General features: G+C 40.1%; 1 protein-coding gene across 2 annotated transcripts in view; it reads right to left on the minus strand.

Moving 5' to 3' along the window:
• Nucleotides 1-13928: 13928 nt before the first annotated feature.
• Nucleotides 13929-18620, minus strand: part of CEMIP2 (cell migration inducing hyaluronidase 2) — a 65870-nt gene continuing 61178 nt past the window's right edge. For both annotated transcript variants that reach the window (XM_087822701.1, XM_087822702.1), the window contains exons 23-24: nucleotides 16277-16380; nucleotides 13929-15939 (exon numbers count right to left, since the gene is read on the minus strand). In XM_087822701.1, the coding sequence (XP_087678827.1) occupies nucleotides 15743-15939; nucleotides 16277-16380 (301 nt within the window). In that variant the 3' untranslated portion in view covers nucleotides 13929-15742. The remainder of the gene's footprint in view (nucleotides 15940-16276; nucleotides 16381-18620) is intronic.

Below are 18620 nucleotides of genomic sequence, written 5' to 3' on the forward strand. Positions count from 1 at the left end.
GAAAAGACATTTGAATAAATGGAAATAATCCACTCTACGAACTACTTCCAAGAAGCCAAGTCAAAATATTGTACTTAAAAGCAAGATGGTGAATTGGCAAAGTTCTTGGCAAGAGAACTTACTGGACTAAGAGAGGCAGCAACCAAACAATGGTGCAAGTGGATTGAAGCAGTAGAGGAAGTCAAAGGAGATTTCTCTTTCAAGAAGTTGGGCAGGGAAGGGTTAGGCTACTTCATGTAGTAGCTGGTCAGGAAAGGATGTTCACCATAATGGCTCATTTAGCAATAAAGTTTTTATAAGTCAATTAATGTTGTTAAGGGAGGAATAAATAGGAGTTGCGGAAATGGGAGGCTGATAAGGAATCAAGGGAGTGTTTTTTTTTTAAGTTGGAAGATATTTATGCATAATTATGTACCAAGGGGAAATAAAAACACATAGGAGAGTAAAGCCAGAGGAGTCAGAGGCATTGTTGATAAAGTGCTGTTCTGAGAAAGTAAAACAAAAGGCGATCCAGAACACAGATGGATGAATTAAGGTAGAATGAAGACCACTGTTCTCACAGGAACTTAGGGGAGTAGAGAATACTTGATTTGGGGGAGTGGGGAATGGGGAAGGATATTCTGTTTATAGCTATTTATAAGAATTATATATTTAAGGAAAAAAACATTTTTCACATATTTTGGTCTATGTTCCATACTCTAAATAAAAATAAATGATGGCTTATCCTTTTAAAACCCAAGAATTTAAAAATCCAAGCTCTTACCACCTATATTCAACATAAGTCATGTTTGCCATATTTTCATCATTTGTTTTAAGAAATAAACATGGCAGTGATGGTTACCAAGGGTCAGGTTGCGGGAAATGGGCAGACATTGATCAAAGGATAAAAACTCTCAGTTATAAGATTAACAAATTCTGGGGATTTAACGGTGACTGTAGCTAATAATACTGTATTATATACTTGAAAGTTGCTAGGAGAGTAGATCTTTAATGTTCTCACTACACCAAAAAGATTTTTTAAAGGTAATTATGTGACAGTTTGGAGGTGTCAGATAAATTTATGGTGGTCATCTTTTGCAATATGTAAGTGTATCAAATTTACACATGTATACCTTAAACTTACACAATGTTGTATGTCAAGTATATCTCAACAAAGCTAGAAAAAAATAAACAGGACAGATATCTCTGAAGCTTCTTTGTGCCCTCTCCTTCTTTTCTGCCCAGATATCACCAGACTCTTTGACTACTCTCCATGTTTTTACAATTTATCACCGAAGTATATTATCTATAAGTAATATTGACGTTCACTTGATGCTACAATACCTGGCAAAAGAATATTATATGGAATACATATCTATTGTTTTGAATATTTTAATTGTTTAAATAAGTGTCATGTGACTGTACATTTCCACAGGTTGCTTTTTCACTCTACTTTTTATTTTTGAGATTTCCCATGTTAATACATGTAACTTGAAAATTAGATTTAGTTTTACAGTTTTAAGTTAATGTTAGAAACACTCATTTATTTTACTTGAAAAAAATCATTTTGCAGAAAGGAAGGTTTTAATTCCACTTGCTAATTTAAACGAGCAGTATTTATATGCTGTTTGTATTAATTACAAAAGAACAGGGTGACTAACAGTTTATTTCTTGCGTAAAAAATAATTCTTTATTACAAATATTTTGACAAATGTAGTTTCTTAAAACAAACAGACATTGTCTCAAGTTTACAAGTCAACAGTCTTTGGATAATAACTATTAAACAAACTTCTGCATATTATAGGAAAGTTCTTTGTTCTTTTAAGTAAACAGACTTACACAGAGACAATTTTATGATAACAAAATACAAATGAAGCATAGATTAATTTAAAAATTGTGGTTACTGGAATGTAAATATTCCCCAACCTTCTGTGTTATCTTTCTAATTTAAACAAAGAATAGTGGCTACCCCAGTGTTTTGGATTGTCAAAAGAATTTAGGCGGATGATTTCATTGAAGTGTCTTATTTATTACTGAAACATGTGGTTTAGAGTTCCAACTATAATTTTCACAGAGGTTGATTCAAGTATTTGATTTTAATAATGTTGCACAATATAGACCATTAAAAAATATATAGGTAGCATCTAAATTCACATAGCACCACTTTATTTTCCTTCTTTGCAGTATTCCATTTTATGAAGATCCTACATTTCTACCCACCCTTTAGTGACAAAATTAGGTTATTTCTAGTTTTTCATTATCACAAGCAATGCTGCAAGAACATCCGTGCACACACCTCTGTGTACACCTGCAGGAGTCTCTCTAGGCTCCTCATAAGCAGAACTGTTGGGTCACAGAGAACGTGCATCTTTATTTTTACATGATATAAGGATCATACCTTTACTAGATACCTCAAATTGTTCTAGAAGGACTTATATCATCACGTCCTCTCACCACCTGTGTGTGAGACATCTGTTTTGCTTCTCCACATTCCCACTCACAGTTAGAATTACCAGACTTTTAAGTTTTCACCCCTCTGCGGGTATGAATCCATGTCTGAGCTTGCATTTCCCTGGTTAAGGGTGAGACGAAACATTTTTCGTATGCTGGCCATGCTGGTTCCTCCTTTTGTGAATTGCCTGATTGTATCCTTTGCAAACTTTCTCAAGGTTTTGTCTTCTTTTTAATGGTTTGTAGGAATTTTTTATATATTCTGGTTGCAAATTCTTTTTTAGTTTTATATGTTACAAGAACTCTCTCAGTCTGTGGATTTCGTCCCACCGTCTTAATTTGTGTGGAAAGTGCCTGAGCCCACTTTCAGTATGCATTTCTTAGTCACTTATACTTCCTGTGTCAACTTGACATTGTCCCCAAATTATGGTGAGTCCTAAAAAATTTGAATGATGATAAAAAAAAAAAAAACAGGAAAAATTAACTAATTAGCTTTTGCTTAGGCGATGGAAATAAATCCAACCCTGCAGTGGTTATTATATAACCTTTCCTGTGAGTAGAAATAAAACAAAAGGCAAAGCCGGCCATGCATGTCACTGTTTACTCTGTGACCCATGTCACAGGATGCATGAATGGCAACTTCATGGGAGCCTCTGTTTCCAGCCCCCGGACAAAGCTGCCCAGGTAGGTGCCCAAGGCTCTCAGAGAGTGGCGGTTACATGGCCCAGGGTGGAATAGACTCTTGAGTTGTTGAAAGAGGCTGACTGCATCTTTTTCTACATCCAAGTCACTAGTGTTCTTCATGAACTCAAAATCTGGCCAGTAGCAAGAAAAGTTAGGAGCACGTTCTGTTTTGTTCAATGTTTTGTTTTGAAATCCCGATGGAAAAGTTTTATTTATCTCTGGCATGTCTGTGAAACTTTCCAAACAAAAGATTCACAGCTTGGTTTTTTCCCAGGTTCTGTTGATGCCTGTAAACCAAGTTAAGGCACATTTGGGCTTTGTTCATATCACCGCCAGCCTCGCGTCCACGCCTGTTTCCCATGCCAGCTGTTTATACTGCAGCGGTCAGATATCTGCGGCCCCGGGTTACACTGTGTCCTTCCCTAGGAAAAGAGAACCCCAAGAAGATTAAAGCATTGAGCATCTGACTATGACAGAAGCAGAGGGGGGGATGTGATTTACAATGAAAGGGGAGATTGACACCCATGATTGCTTTTTCAAGCTCTGTTCTACCATCCTTTCTAAGTGTAGCCTTTTTGAATAAGCAATAAGAGTTAGTCTGTTTCTGACCAAAGAAACCATTGAAATCCCATAGCACTATCCACTCCCGAGTTGCTGATGTGAAACAATTAGCGTTGCGGCCAGACATAGGGCTCCAATTTTAAAAAATGCTGTGTTCCTTGGAATTCCTTGGGCCTGGCTGCCCTGCTGGCCACAGACTCAGCCAGTGGAATGTTTAATAGAGCAAATGTTGCTCTCTGCCTAAGTCACTTTTTTCTCTTTCTAGAATTCCTATGGAAATTTTCCTATGAAACAGATTCAAGAGTCAGGATGAACAAAGAGCTTCCTTTTGAACAATTGTCTTCCACTCCCCCAACACTCGGCTGCACCAGATGAAAGCTACGCTCTCAGACTGCGCAAGCAAATTTGGGGCCTCTTAAGGGCTTATAAGGGTTTGAACAAGTGGTGGCCATTCTTCAATGGGTTTAAATGTCTGACCTACATGAAAGCAAATTCCTGGGATTCCCCTCCAGCTGGCATCATTCAGTATAGCCAGTTCCCGAACAAAAGTACTGCTAATACATCTGCCAATGGGGATTGTCACCAGGCATAAACAACTGCAGATTTAACTCACCCCAAGAGCTTTAAAGAGTGGGAAATTGGGCATTTGTTACTTCTGCAGAACAAACAAACCTTTCAGCCCAATAAGGGACAAAAACAAAGCGAAGCAAAATGAAATGAAGAGAGATAGGCGTGACTGATAGAAGACAGAATATAGAGATGGGAGAGGGTTTGTTCTCGGGAGCATATAGTAGACAGCGAGGAACACCTGACCAGCATTTAGAACCATGTCTTCTGTTAAACTAAGCAAGGAGGCCTTGAAACTAATGTGGCTCTCATGCTGAGGCTGCCTACATAAGCAAACCAAAATTTAAACTTATATGGTATATGCCTCGAGGTTACAAAATCAAAACCCTAAGAACAACAAGTCCTAACCAGCCCCCGAGGCTTTAAGCTACAGCCCATCCATAATTTCCTGACTTTGGTCCTGCCTCTTCTCCATCTGTAAAAGCCTCTCCCCTAGCACCTGGAGGCGGAGCATTCCTAAGTTCTTCCAGTTTGGCCCTGCCTGGTTTGAATCGATTTTTGGTCAAATAAATTCTTAAAATTTTTAATATGCTTCAGTTATCTTTGAATAGTTCTGATGTCAGAAGAAGAAATTGCTGGAAACCCCTTTCCACCCTCCCCTGAGGGTGCCCGGGAGCAACAAGCAAGGAGGCCACGGTCCGCACCTATTGAGCCCCTTCAGCTGGCTGCTCTCCCGCTGCCTCCAGAGCTGGTGGGTAGGTCCCTCTCCCATCCTAGCTCTCCAGTTTTTGCATTATGAGCTTTCAGACTTAACTTGAGCATATTTTTCTGGGTTGGGTCTCAAACTGGCTAGAGTAGACCTGTGTCTGGGGTTAGACCAAGCCAACTGAGAAACCAAACTGAGTCTGACAAACTGAACTGGGTCCCATGTGAGACTCCAGGTGAATAAAATTTTGTTTTAAGACTAAGTGAGCAGGTTACCCTTACTGAAGATAATCTTTAACTCCAGTAGCCACAATGGAGAACTTTTACCCTAGACAAGCGTATCTGTTTACGAGGTGCTCTAGAAAGAAAAGAGTGTCAGCCAAGCACTCACCACCAAGGGGAGAAAGAAAGTTACTTCTACTCCTCTTCGTTTCTGGTGACAGGATGTCACCTTCTGGGACCCCCACTTAATCCAAAGCCTGCAAACAGGATCCTAGGAACACTAGAAGAAGCTGGACTTGTTTCCTCATTTTCTTTCTTAGTAGTACATAAAATACTTAATAGCACATAAAATAATGGTGAGCTTTGCAGTTAGTAGAATCTTAAAGCTGATGAAATATCTCTTCTTCGTCATGGCTGAAGACCAAGTAAACCTTGATAAAGAGTTTGCAGTGCCCGGCCGGGAGTGGCTCAGTGGTTGAGCGTCGACCTAGGATCCAGGCAATCAGGGTTCGATTCCCAGTCAGGGCACATGCCCGGGTTGTGGGTTTGATCAATGGCTCTCTCATCATTGATGTTTCTGTCTCTCTCTCTCTCTCTCTCCTTTCCTCCCTCTGAAATCAATAAAGATATATTTAAAAAAAAAAAAAAAAAGAGTTTGCAGTAACACGTGGTAATGTGCTTATGACTCTCATGCAGAAACTCATCTTCTTCATGACCTCCAGGCCCTCACACACATACACACACGTCCTATATTGGAGTCCATCTAAAGGAACAGCCTGCAAGGCATGTATGTGCCCAGCTGTCTACATGGAGAATTGTGTGTTGCCTTGCACTCCCCGAGCCTAGAGAGCATCTAGGAAACAGGCTCAGGTCGTCAATCGGGTTTGCTTACTTATTAGAAGTGATGAGTAGAACATATCCATTCCCCACAAGAGCATTAACTGCTGAGTGAACTTCTCAAATCTCACAGATCAGTCTTACTCCTGTATAGGATAGAGAGTGACATTATAACTGAAAATGTTTCTCTAATGCTGTTCCCTCTTGAGAAGTGGAGCTCAAGTCTTGTATTAATTCCCTAGGGATACTATAAAAAGTTTTCACTGACTTAGTGGCTTAAAAAAACAGAGCCAAAAACAAAAACAAAACAAAAAACCGTAGAAGTTTTTTCTCTTAAAGTTCTTGAAGTCAGAAGTCCAAAATCAAGCCGTGAGTAGCATTAGTCCCTTTCAGAGGCTCATTCCTTTACCTCTTCCCCTATTTTTTGATGGCTGCTGGCACCCCTTGGCACCCCTGGGCTTGTAATTGCAGAACTAGTCTCTGCCACCATCTCCACATGAACTTCCCCCTTCATCTCTGCCAAATCACCCTCCCCTTTCTCTTAGAAGAATATTAGTCATATTAGTCATATGCTGCAATAGCAAATAATCACTCTCTCACAGGGTCTTAAACAACAAAAGTTGTGTCTTTTCATATCTGTCACAAAATAGCTGAGGGTCTCCTCTATGTCACTCTCACTCAAGGACCTAGGCTTGTGCTTCCATAATGGCTCAGGCAGGAAAAATATCAACGACAAATCTCTTAAAGTTTCTACCCAGAGTTGGCACACGTCACTTTTACTCATTAGCAGTGGTCAAAGTAAGTTATGTGGTCCTACCTAACTTCAAATGCAGGGAAGTACAATCCTAGGACAGGCTTAGAAGTGAGAAGAACTGGAAATATTCAGTGACTAGATCTAATAACTACCACAATTATTCTACTGTTTTAATGGATACCTCTCTCCTGCAGATTGCAGTTTACACTCCTTAGCATGGCATTCTAGGCTCTATATAGTAATCCAATTTTCATTTCTTCCTCCTTCATTGCCACGTATGCTCCAGCTTCACTAAGTTTGCCTACTCAAAATTCCCTGCCCTCCCATGCTCTCACTCACTAGCCTCCAGGCACTTGTTCACACTGTTCCCTTTACCTGGAACAACTTTTGCCCTGATTCATTCTCCAAGTGTTTTTCTTAAAGGTCACCTTTTCCTTGAAGCCATCTCCATAGGTAAAATTAATCCCTCCATCTATGATCTTATATTATTATGTATCTCATTCATTCATTGATTTATTTACTCAAGAAGCAAATCATGTGCCAGGCACTAGGCTGCAACCGAGAAAAGAACATAGCCCAAGTCCTCGAATGCTCATGTGCCCTGGGGGAGACAGAAGTAACAGGTAATTTATAATACAGGATTACACATGTCCCTGGGGGACAAGTATGAGGTGCTATGGGAGCCCCTGGTACGGTGACAATGTCCCAGAGAATATGACAGTTAAACTGAGGGAGCTTGGGGGAAGGCATGCATTAGCCAAGAAAGGGAGTGGGGGGAAGAAATATGCGGGTAAAGGGAAAAGCATGTGTGAAGCCTGAAGATGAGAGAATATCTGGTAAGTTTGGAGAATTGGAAATATGTCCTTAAGAAAATACAGGGGAAATACGTGTCATATATCGTAAAATAATGGAAGCTGAAACCTAGATCCTGAATCGGAGAGCAAGAGCCTGTTTGTTGCTTTCACAGTTCATCAGGGTCACTGGTTCCTTCATTGGGCCTCCTAGATCTGTTAGTTTCTGAGAGGGATATTCCTGTTTGTCTCCTATCATTGCTTATTGACCCTTTTCCTGATGCATTTTCTTGCTTAACATTCTATTAGTATTCTATTGATAATAGTCTATCAATACTCAATATTAATACTGTTGTATCAACAACAATGGATTTTCTCTCCTTTTCATGTCATTTGTAATCATTCAATATTATTTCATTTAAGGTATGTCTATCAATAGCTTATAATGATGTTTTTTTAAATTGAGGTATAATTGATATATAAAATTATATTAGTTTTAGGTGTACAATATAATGATTTGATGTATGTGCTCCAAAATGAGCACAGTAAGTCTAGTTAACACCCGTCACCAAACACAGTTACAAAATATTTTTCTTGTACAAGAACTTTTAAGATCTACTCTCTTATATATTTTACTTTTTAATCCAAACTGAGAGATTTGTGTATCCAATATTAGAAAAGTAAGTGTAGCCCTGGACAGTGTGGCTCAGTTGTAGAGCATCATCCAGTGCCCCAAAGGCCACCGGTTCAACTCCTGGCCAGGGCACATGCCCAGGCTGCAGGCTCGATCCAGGCTGCGGTGATGATACGATACAACAGACTGCTTACCTTTATGCTTCATATTAATCGTTTGTCTTTTATAAGCAGATAAAATAAAGGACCAAATAAAATTAAATCAAATGTTATTTCAGTCAAATATGTAGCAGTAATATAGGGATTAAGCTTATAATTTAGAAGTTGACTATCCAAAATATCTAATAACTATACTTGTCAATAATTTTTAATCCAATTAATCTAATTATTTTAAATATTAAATTAGAAATGTATAACTGAAATCAACAAATTAACTAATTTCAAGGAATTGGAAACAAGAGCCAGAAAATAAAAGGTGGGGCAAAAGTAGGTTTACAGTTGTGAGTACTCAAAACACAGTTTATTCTTGTACTATTATTTATTAATTATTGTATGGTTTTCCATAGGAACAACTGCAAACCTACTTTGCCCCACCTTGCATAGATCATCAATATAATAAACTCACTCCCCCTTCACACACATTTTAAAAAAAAAATGTTTGTAATTGACCTTCTTCCTCTGGATAAATGCACAGGAAGCCCCTAATCCTTGGGATTCCTAATCTTGTTTACATGTCATCTATCCACTTGGATCCCTACTTAGCCTGGTGGCATATGTTTTCAATATAAAGCTGCAACAAAGGAAAGCTATAATTACCAAATCTCTTCCTTTCAGCTATTAAAAAAGGTGATTTACAGAAATGCAAGACACTACAAACAAAGGGGATTTTCCAGTGCTCACAGAGCACAGCTTCAGGAAGATGTTGGGATAAGTGCGCTTTCTTGTGGCCAAGACCCTGGGTCTGGAATCCAAAGGGATTATATGTTTCAGAGCCAGGTGGGGTTACTTATTCAGCCTCGGTGTCAGGAGGAAAATCACAGTTTTATCTATAACCTTCCTGAGGATGATCAGCAGGGACTCCATTCAAGTACATATAAGTACTCACATCCTGTAGATGGCACTGACTCTATTACCCAGTGAATGCTTATCCAGTCTGTGGATTTTGCAGACATATAACTTCCTCTAGAATGTCTAGATGGATGGCATCAGTCTCAAATGCAGGTAGAGTATGCAGAAGTGCAAAATTGCTTTACAAACAAGCCAACCAAATCAGATAAGCAGAGCTTCCAGCAACACATTACTTTTAACATTATAGACACTATGGGCAGGTATTAAAATAGCATTGTTGCCTAAGAGGGGATTTGTTTCAGATATGAAGACCAGCCTGAATTTGAGTTAGTTTAGCAAGAGCTAAGGATCCTGAGGGCCGACACAGAATATGTGAGCAGTGGTGGAGAGTGAAAGGTACACAGAGGCCTGGGAATGTGGGCTTTCCCAGTATAACAAGGCTGCAGCAATGGACCCAGGGCAGTAAGCAGGGGGTGGGGGGGGGGAGTGGGGAGAAATGGGTGAGGAAACCTGGGAAGGTTTGCTGCCCAAGGCGCTTCTTTTCCAAGTCCTCTAACTCAGCTCAGCATGTCATATAGTGTCATATAAATCGTCTCTGAACCACTTCACTGCCTGCAAGCCTTTTTCCTACTTGATAAGAGTGAAAACGTGGGTGGTTAAAGTACTGAGATCATTAGAAATGAGGTGTTTTTATTTCGTGTTAGTTTACAGTAAAAGTGATTGAAAAGACAAACTATTAGCTGAACTGAGGTTTTCCCTCAGGAGAATGAAGAGCAGAAAAACGCACACACTGGCACAGAGAGGGTGCAGCCACGTTTCCTTTTCAGAGTGGTCCTTCCACAGTTCATCGCTGGCTGCCTGAGGGCGTAAATGCAAACCTCATGGGGATGCTCAAACCAGTTCACTAACCGGGGATCGCCTGGCCTGAGGGCCTGTTTTCTAGATACAAATGACTGAGCACGGAAACTGTGTTAAAAGTAGGGCAAGGGCTTTCATAGGGTATTCTCAGTGGCTCCCAAATCTGGCATTATCTCAGAAGTTTGTTTTGAAAAATGCGTATTTCCTAATCCTTAGCCCTTGAAAAACTTCTAAATTAGAATTCACAGATGTCTGGAAATCTGATTTTTTTTTTTTTATACAAATCACCTGGGTATTGTTGATGACAAGCCGTGTCTGGGAAACATGAGTATTCTCTTATAATCTCCTTTGTAAATTTATAAAAGTATTCATAGTCCCATTTTACAGATGAGAAAGCTGAGGATCAGCAGTAAAAAACTGCTCAAAGTAACACTACTAGGAAAGAGCCTTAGCTGTCATCAAACCAAGGTTGGTGACCAAAGCATCCGCTATGCATACCCAGAGCAACAGACTGTGTCAGGCACTTACCTCACTGTCTTGAATCCACTAACTACTCACACGGACATTTTGGAGGCAGGTGAGAAGTTCTGGCATGGTCGCTCCTCTGTCAGAACTCCTCTTATCCACAGGGGGAGCTAAGGATGCCCCTTGTCTCCGGAGATTTATAAATACTACTCTCCCCTATCAGAAACCTATCTGACCTAAGCCTTCCTCTTTTAAGAACTGGGTGTTTATGATCAATATAAGCTGGTGGGAGGCAGTAAATTTGCCAGCCCCCCCCCCATATAGTGTCCCACCTTCTTTCCTGGCAAAGGCCAATTTTATTATCCCCCAAGTCCATCCAACCACCTCCCTCCTCTGCCATGAAGTTCATGGACCAAAAGGCTTTTGTTTCCAAAGCAAACTACTTGTATGAAATAAATCACCCTACCTTAAAAAAAATAAAAATAAAATAAAAACTCTGCTGTTACCAATCAGGGCTTTGATCAATGTGAAATAACTAAGATGAGTGCAGTTCAGCCCAAAAGCAAAGAAGCCTATGTTTTTGTTAGTCTGCACAGCCCGATTGTAGCTATTTGTACATTTTCCTTTAAACTCCTTAAAATTATAAGAAGAATTCGTAGAAAACAAAGGATGGCTGGGATTTCATTGCAGGAATAACTTACTTAGAATGGAACCATTCCAACAGTGAGAATTTCAGACTCAATGGAGAGAGGACTTTACTACAGGCTCCAAACCTTTGCCCCAGTGAAGGCCAGATACGGTGCATTAGACCTGCCCTGCATTCGTCACTAAGAGCTCTGGGGGAGACAGTGTAGAATGAAGCCATCGGGGTTAAAAACTCAACATTCAGATTTGTTCAGAGGTGTTCTCTCCTTAGCAAAAGAGGGAGAGAAATAACAGGGGCTCAACACTATGGGGTTCTCAAACGTTAGTGTTCCTAAGAAGCACTTAGGGAGCTTATTATAAAATTACATTGCCAGCTGCAGCTCCCAGAGATGCCAAGTCTCAGGTCTGAGCTGCAGCTTGGGATTCCACATTTCCAATAAGCACCTTGGGTGATTCTGATGCAAGTTTTTTCCGTAACCTTCTATTTTAAAAAATCCTCAAACCTTAGGAAAGTCCCAAGAACAGTACAATGAACACCAGTCTATCCTTCACGGAGATCAAGGGTCAGCCAACTTCTTCAGTAACAGAACACATAGTAAATATTTTTTGGCTTTGCAGGCCATACAGTCTCTGTGGCAACTGCTCAAATCTGCCATTGCAATATATAAGTCGGTCAACATGTGAGCGAATGAGTGTGGCTTTCTTCCAATGGGACTTTATTTATGGACATAATTTTCACGTCATAAATTACTCTTCTTTTGACTTTTTCCAACGTGTGTAGTTAAAGATGTAAAAACCATTCTTAGCTCAGAATTGGTACCAAACCAGTCAGGGGGACAGGTCTGGCCTACATGGGGAAGTCTGGCAAACTCTGAGAGTCACTGTTATCATCAAGTCTGAGCTTTTCATACCCAGACTAGTCATTGTCCCTGAGGAAGTTTGAAAATGCAAACCTATGACGTTGTTTTCTGACCTCTTTGTTGTATTTTCAGATATTTTCACTGCTTGCTATAGCTGATATTTTTGGACGCCCTGTGGGGCATAGTTTCTCATTTATAAATAAATCTTCATAGTCTGGTCATTCTCTAATTTTATCACATAAAAAAAAGTGTGAGTGTGCCCACAACCCCAGGGCCTAATTAGCATCCTTTTATCAGCTTTTCTCTCATATTGAAGATAAATTAGGGTAAAAAACCTCTTCCTTCCCAATGACTCCAATGATCCAGCAAGATGTGAACATTTTGTAATTTATGAACAAGGGACTGGGGATGCCCTTCCTTGATTTTTTTCCTTCCTGACCTTCTGTTGAACATTTGTTCCAGCCCAGAGTGTCTGCTCACATTCCTAGCAGACTGGGCTTTAACCAAGGAAGACTAACAGTAATGATGCAAATCTGTTACTCAATTATCCCCACTCAGTTTTCATCTCTAGGGGAATTTTTCCATATTAAACATGGCTTCCTAAGTACCTGAAACCCAAACAAGAATTCTGGAGGACAACCTCCAACTGGGCCTCATGGAAACAACAAACATTGTCACAGTGGAATCTAAGTACTTAACTACTTAGGACCAACTGGAAAAAAAGAACACTTGATTAACCAAGTGCATTCCTGCTTACTGAGCAGCCTTTCAACTGGACTTATCCAAACATTACCTCATCTCTTAAGGAGCGAACACCTAGTTATCTGAAATATTCAAGCCTCCATCCATCACCCCCTTGCCCACCCCTCCTCAAAACAAAGTAATCCGTTTAATGGCATGAGGATGTGTTGTCTCCTGATGGAGCCCGAGAACAGAGGAGCCATAAATCCCCCCTCCTGTCCCTGTGTAAACATCAGCTTAGCGGTTGCTTTGGAGTCATCTTCTGAGACTGTGTCTGCCTTTCATCTTCTCACAAGCACTCTTCCAGCCTCTGACGATAATATACGGCATGCTGGTTCAGGTGGAGGGGCAGGGATCTCACAGAAGACGTAAAACCCGAGTCGCTGACTTATGAGAAGGCCCTGTGTTTCTCATCAGCTGGCTGATTTATGGATGGCCACATTTCTGGAGCTCAACCAATAGCCTCACCTGATGGAAAATGCTTATGAACTTATAAATTACCTTTGAATATGTTTTCTCAGTAGAAATAAAACAGATTGCTAGCTCCCAATGGCCTAAATGTGTATATCACTTTAGATGACCAATTTAACAATTGAAGCAATTAAGGACTAAACTCGGTATTGAAAAGTTCTCTTAAAAGAAGAGAAAATGCTTTGTTGAGGGCAATGAGTTCTGTAATATTGGAAATGCAAATAAAAATAATAGATAAATGTAATTTTGGCTTTGTCACAAAAGATTATAGACTGAAGTTAAACAGTGGGCCTATTATATTAGTGCAGTGGTTCCTCAACCCGGCTGCATGCTAGAATCACCCAGGGAGCTTTAAAAAACATCCAATGCCCAGGCTGCACCCCACACCAATCAAATCTGAATGGGGGGCGGGGGGCAGGCCTCCACATTTTTCAATGCTCCCAAGTGATTCCAGTGTGCAGCCAAGGTTGAGGACCTCTGTGCTGGAGAATAATCCTACCCTTCTGAAGCTTAGTCTTACAAAACCTACTCAGTGGACAGTTTTCCTTCCTCATTTCTTTACAGCTGGAATATGGAATTTTAAATAAGGTTGATTGACTGTTTGCTAGATAGATAGTCACATACACATATAAAAAATACATGCACACATATTTTTATTTATTTAACTTAAGACCCGATAATTAGCATATAAATCAGAAAAACTGAGTGCCTTAGAACTGTATTACATATTCTCTCAAGTCTTTAAAGAGCCAAACTCTAAAAACACACATAAAAAACATATAAGTCATAAAAAACACACACACACTCAAACTAATCACCTTCAGGAACCATGATCCAATAATATATTTAATAGGTAAGATCTCATTCATCAATGTACAAACAAACAAACAAACAAACCCCCTAAACTTTGATTAAGACATGTGCCCTTAGGAAGAACACTTAGTTAGAAAGGTTTATCGGTAGCACTTTGAGGTAGCATATTTTGTAAAGTAACAGAAGTCACAGAGCTGCTCTGCAGTTTCTCCTGGACACAAGAGACGGGCCATCAGCCATAGCTCTTGAGGGAGGAAAGTGAATTTGTCTGTACTCATTGCCAAAGTCAGCCTGAACACACTTCCTACCATCTCACTGTGGCCATCCCTCCACTATGCTTCACGCATGTAGATTTAGGAAAAGGTAAAGGCATTTTGATGCTTTCTGACTCGGTGTGGTGACATCCCAGGCCAGGAGCCAATCTCCTTTTGCCACATGCAATCCTCACTGGTAGAAGATGCATGTACCCAGTGGAAGCAAAATAGGACGAAGTGGCACCTTTCTTAAACTGGCCCTAAAAATTTAATTACAAGTGACTAACCCCTCTAATGCTATAAAGTTGTTCATTTCTGAATGTCCCCTCTATGATCTGACCCTTAAAAGGCTCTCCCTTTTTTCTCCCCCTGAGTACAATATTTTGGGGTATCATTAAGCTTTCTGCAGTTTTCTTGGCAGGGTGGTGAGCAGAAAAGCTTTTAAAAAAAATCTACACACAAAAACAATAACAGAAAACCTGGGTGCAGGAGCAACTCTAAGAACAGACTTCCTTTGTGCAAGTTGAAATGACTCGAGTTTACAGTTCAGGAAAACGGCCTGCTTCTTCCAAAAAAAAAAAAAAAAAAAGTAAATATTCAGCTCAGCTCTGCATTTTAAACACAAATATACAGTCAAAACAGGTTAAGGAATTAAAGCTGCAAAAATGGTCCCAACAGACCTTGGTGTAGGTCAAATTTTTGCCCAATAGTCACAGATTAAAGGGATGTCTAATCCCTAAAAGCCCTTTGTCCCAACGTACTTCCTGTTGGAAAGTTGAACCCTTAGAAGGAATCGATATACAAATGAATAAAAATAGCACATGTCCAGGCAAAAAAGGGCATGAGCTGGGCCTGAGTTGCCACTTAAAATTCTGTCACTCAGTATCATATAAAATCCTCAAAGGCTGCCCAGAACCAGGGCCCAAGGCATCACTGAACATGCCAGCCACCCAAGTCAGCTGCTGACCCAAAGTCAATGACACAACTGAGCATTAGACTTCAAGTATCCAAGGTGCTACACGAGCGGGTCCTCTCGGGGACTAAGGCTGACTCTCAGAAGCCCTCACCCCATGCCATCCCACAATACAAAAGGTGAAGCTCTGCGTATGGTCACTACGAAACACCGGGGTGGAAGGCGAGGAAGAAGGGAACTGCTCTCTAAATATACCAGCCTAACAAATACAAGGAAATTCCTTAACATTTTGTACAACTACAAGGTGCATGAGCTGATATTCAAGCAATCACTTTAAACTGTTTCTTTTTTCCCCTTTCTGTATCAAACAGGAAAATGGTTCCATTGGGTTAGCAGTGTCATTTTAAAATGCCATAAATTAAATAAGTTAGTTCACATTTTTTCCCCAGCACTTAAGTTACAGTTAGTCTCTAATGTGCTTTTGAAGTTTGTTTTAACAGCTCCAGGTCTCTCCTGCGGACAGCGCCGACGCCGTGACAACCATATGCCTCCAGCTGCAAAGGTATGAACTGCTCCAGCAGCCCGAGGCCCTGTCCAACAGGGCTGGTCAACAGCTTAGTCCATGACGGTTTAGAATTTCCGCTGAATCCCAAAAATATGGTGCTCCCTAAAAACAACCAGAAAAGTTCAATTTGTACAGCTCCTAGTTCTAGGCAAGATAATGTCGGAGGTGAGCAAAACGAAGATGGGTATAAACCATGAAACAGAAAAATTATACTTCCTTACGCCAGCGAGTGAACTCTTACCACCCACCTCATATCCCAAACAACAAACCACATCCCAACACAGTTCCTCTGACACCGTCTCCTTATTTAGAAGGGATCTTCATGATACCCACTCTAGCAAAACAAGCTCACGAAAACGGTCTGGTAGCCACATTCCACCATAAACATGCACATGTTGCTGGCCCCCTAAGGACTTCATAGGAAAATACAAAGACACACCTTTGTTAGAAAGATGAGCTGGTTTGGCTAATCCCAGAGGTATTAATGAATCTGAAATATTCAACTGCTTTATTTCTCCTCTTGTGCTCAACAGGACAATAGACCTGTATAAAAGTTAAAAAAAAAAAATCAGAACAAATTTCAATAATTTAGCATATATTTATTTGGTTCCATTCTGAAGTATATACAGTAGAGCAGCAATTTTCAACCTTTTTCATCTCATGGCACACACAAACTAATTACTAAAATTCTGCGGCACACCAAAAAAAATATATCTTTTGCTGATCTGACAAATAAAAATAGGTATAATTTTGATTCATTCACATAGGACAGCTGTTGTTGTGCTGGCTGTTGTCATTTTTGTATTTGACAATCTAAGGGGAAAGAGGTCAGTGCCCCTGACTAAACAGTCAGGTACTGCATGTTTTACAAAGTCTTGTGGCACACCCATGTGCCAGGGCACACCGGTTGAAAATTCCTACATAGAGAATAGAAATGCTAGATAAAAGCAGAACTCAAAACAAAACAAAACAGAAAGAACCCAGATGCTTTTGCATTCCTGCTATTACAAGTTCCCACCTCCATGCCCCACCTAGAACTTATGTTGCTATTACAAGCGGTCTCTAAATGTGGGGAAAACAAGTTATTTTAGGTCAGTTGACCTAGTGGATGTTTGGGACACAGACCTTTCAAGGAATAAACTATTATAAACAGGGGAAGTTAGTTTTGTTTGTTTCAGATGCTCTATTTATCTATTTACTAGATAAGTGGATAAGCATGAATTCTAAAAAGAAACAAAACAAAATCTGTTCCCCATGGTTTGGTTTAAATTTCCATCTATATTATGCAGTACATCAACAAATACTTGGATGTGTTTGTGGATTCTCTCTTCTCTCTTCTCCTGATCTCTCCTCTGCCAATTCCACACCAGCTTAAGCACTATGGCTTCATGGTTTATTTGAATATCTGATCAAATAATCCTCTTGTACTAACAATTTGTTTAAAAATTGTATTTACTCTCCCACATTTATTCTTCCAAATGAACGTCAGTGTCATATGTGGAATACAATGGGAAAGGAACCAACTAGAACACTAATGGAAATGTGTTAAACCTCTGTTTAATTTAGGGAGAGTGAATCTATACAATATCAACTTTTCCATCCAGAAGCAGGAAGTGTTTCTCCTTCTATTCAACTCTTCTACATCCTTTAGTAAAGCATTTATTTTCTTAATGTGGGTCTTGACATTTTATTTATTTATTTATTTTTTAAATATATCTTTATTGATTTCAGAGAGAGGAAAGGAGAGGGAGAGACAGAAACATCAATGATGAGAGAGTCATTGATCGGCTGCCTCCTGCAGGCCCCCAACTGGGAATCGAGTCCGCAACCTGGCCATGTGCCCTGACCGGGAATTGAACCCCGATTGCCTGGATTCTAGGTCTACGCTCAACCGCTGAGCCACGCCCAGCTGGGCTTGACATTTCTTACTAAGGTTCTTAAGTGTTACATTTTGTGGGTGTGGGTTTTTGTTAAAGTTTTCCTAACAGCAGTGGTGACTAAATCCAAAGTCAGACCAGAAGTCTGACCATAGCAACCCTGCAGGCCTGACCTTCAATGGATCACAGTAACTCAGGCTGGTTTCATGAGATCACGTACATGTCCGCTCACCCATCTGCACCCCACACATGCCCAGTGTCCCTAGAAGTCACTGCCAGTTGCCCCCAAACTCCCTAACACTATAAGATACAATGTACCTACAGAATAGTATTCCTAAGTGTGCAGCACATTCAACTTTTGCAAACTAAACATACTTGTGTAACCAGCATGCAGATCAAGAAACAGAGCAACTTCAAGTAGCTTAAATGCCTTCCTTGCATCCCCTTTCTAAAAACAACCTAGTGACATTTTAATGAGTTGGCTGTAACTTATAAATGGATAGGGTAACTTGCAGGACGACTGTGATGCCCTAAATATTTGTAGTGAGATTTGCGTACCAGATTGTTTTAGGTGGAGAAGGGCATGTCTTTTCAACATTAAGAAAAAAATCTTTAAATCCTTAAAGGAAATCAAGGCCTTGGAAAGGAATTCCCTACAAGTGTCTTAAACCAAATACATCTATCTGTACACATTGCATATGACACTCAAATAATCCAATGACTTTATGGGACTTACTGAGATCCGGTTCTGTGATGTATAAAGAGCACAAGTGATTAGATCAACTGAGGATGAGCCAAAAGCTAGATGGGCCTTTAATCCTCGGGAAGCGAATGTCTTCCCTTAGTGGCTTCGCTAAATGAAGGTTCGTGAGTAAATCAATGTCTGCGGCAAAGCCAAGGGAGGAG

The sequence above is a fragment of the Miniopterus natalensis genome, chromosome 12 (genome assembly GCF_054644295.1).
Source record: "Miniopterus natalensis isolate mMinNat1 chromosome 12, mMinNat1.hap1, whole genome shotgun sequence".
NCBI lineage: Eukaryota > Metazoa > Chordata > Mammalia > Chiroptera > Miniopteridae > Miniopterus > Miniopterus natalensis.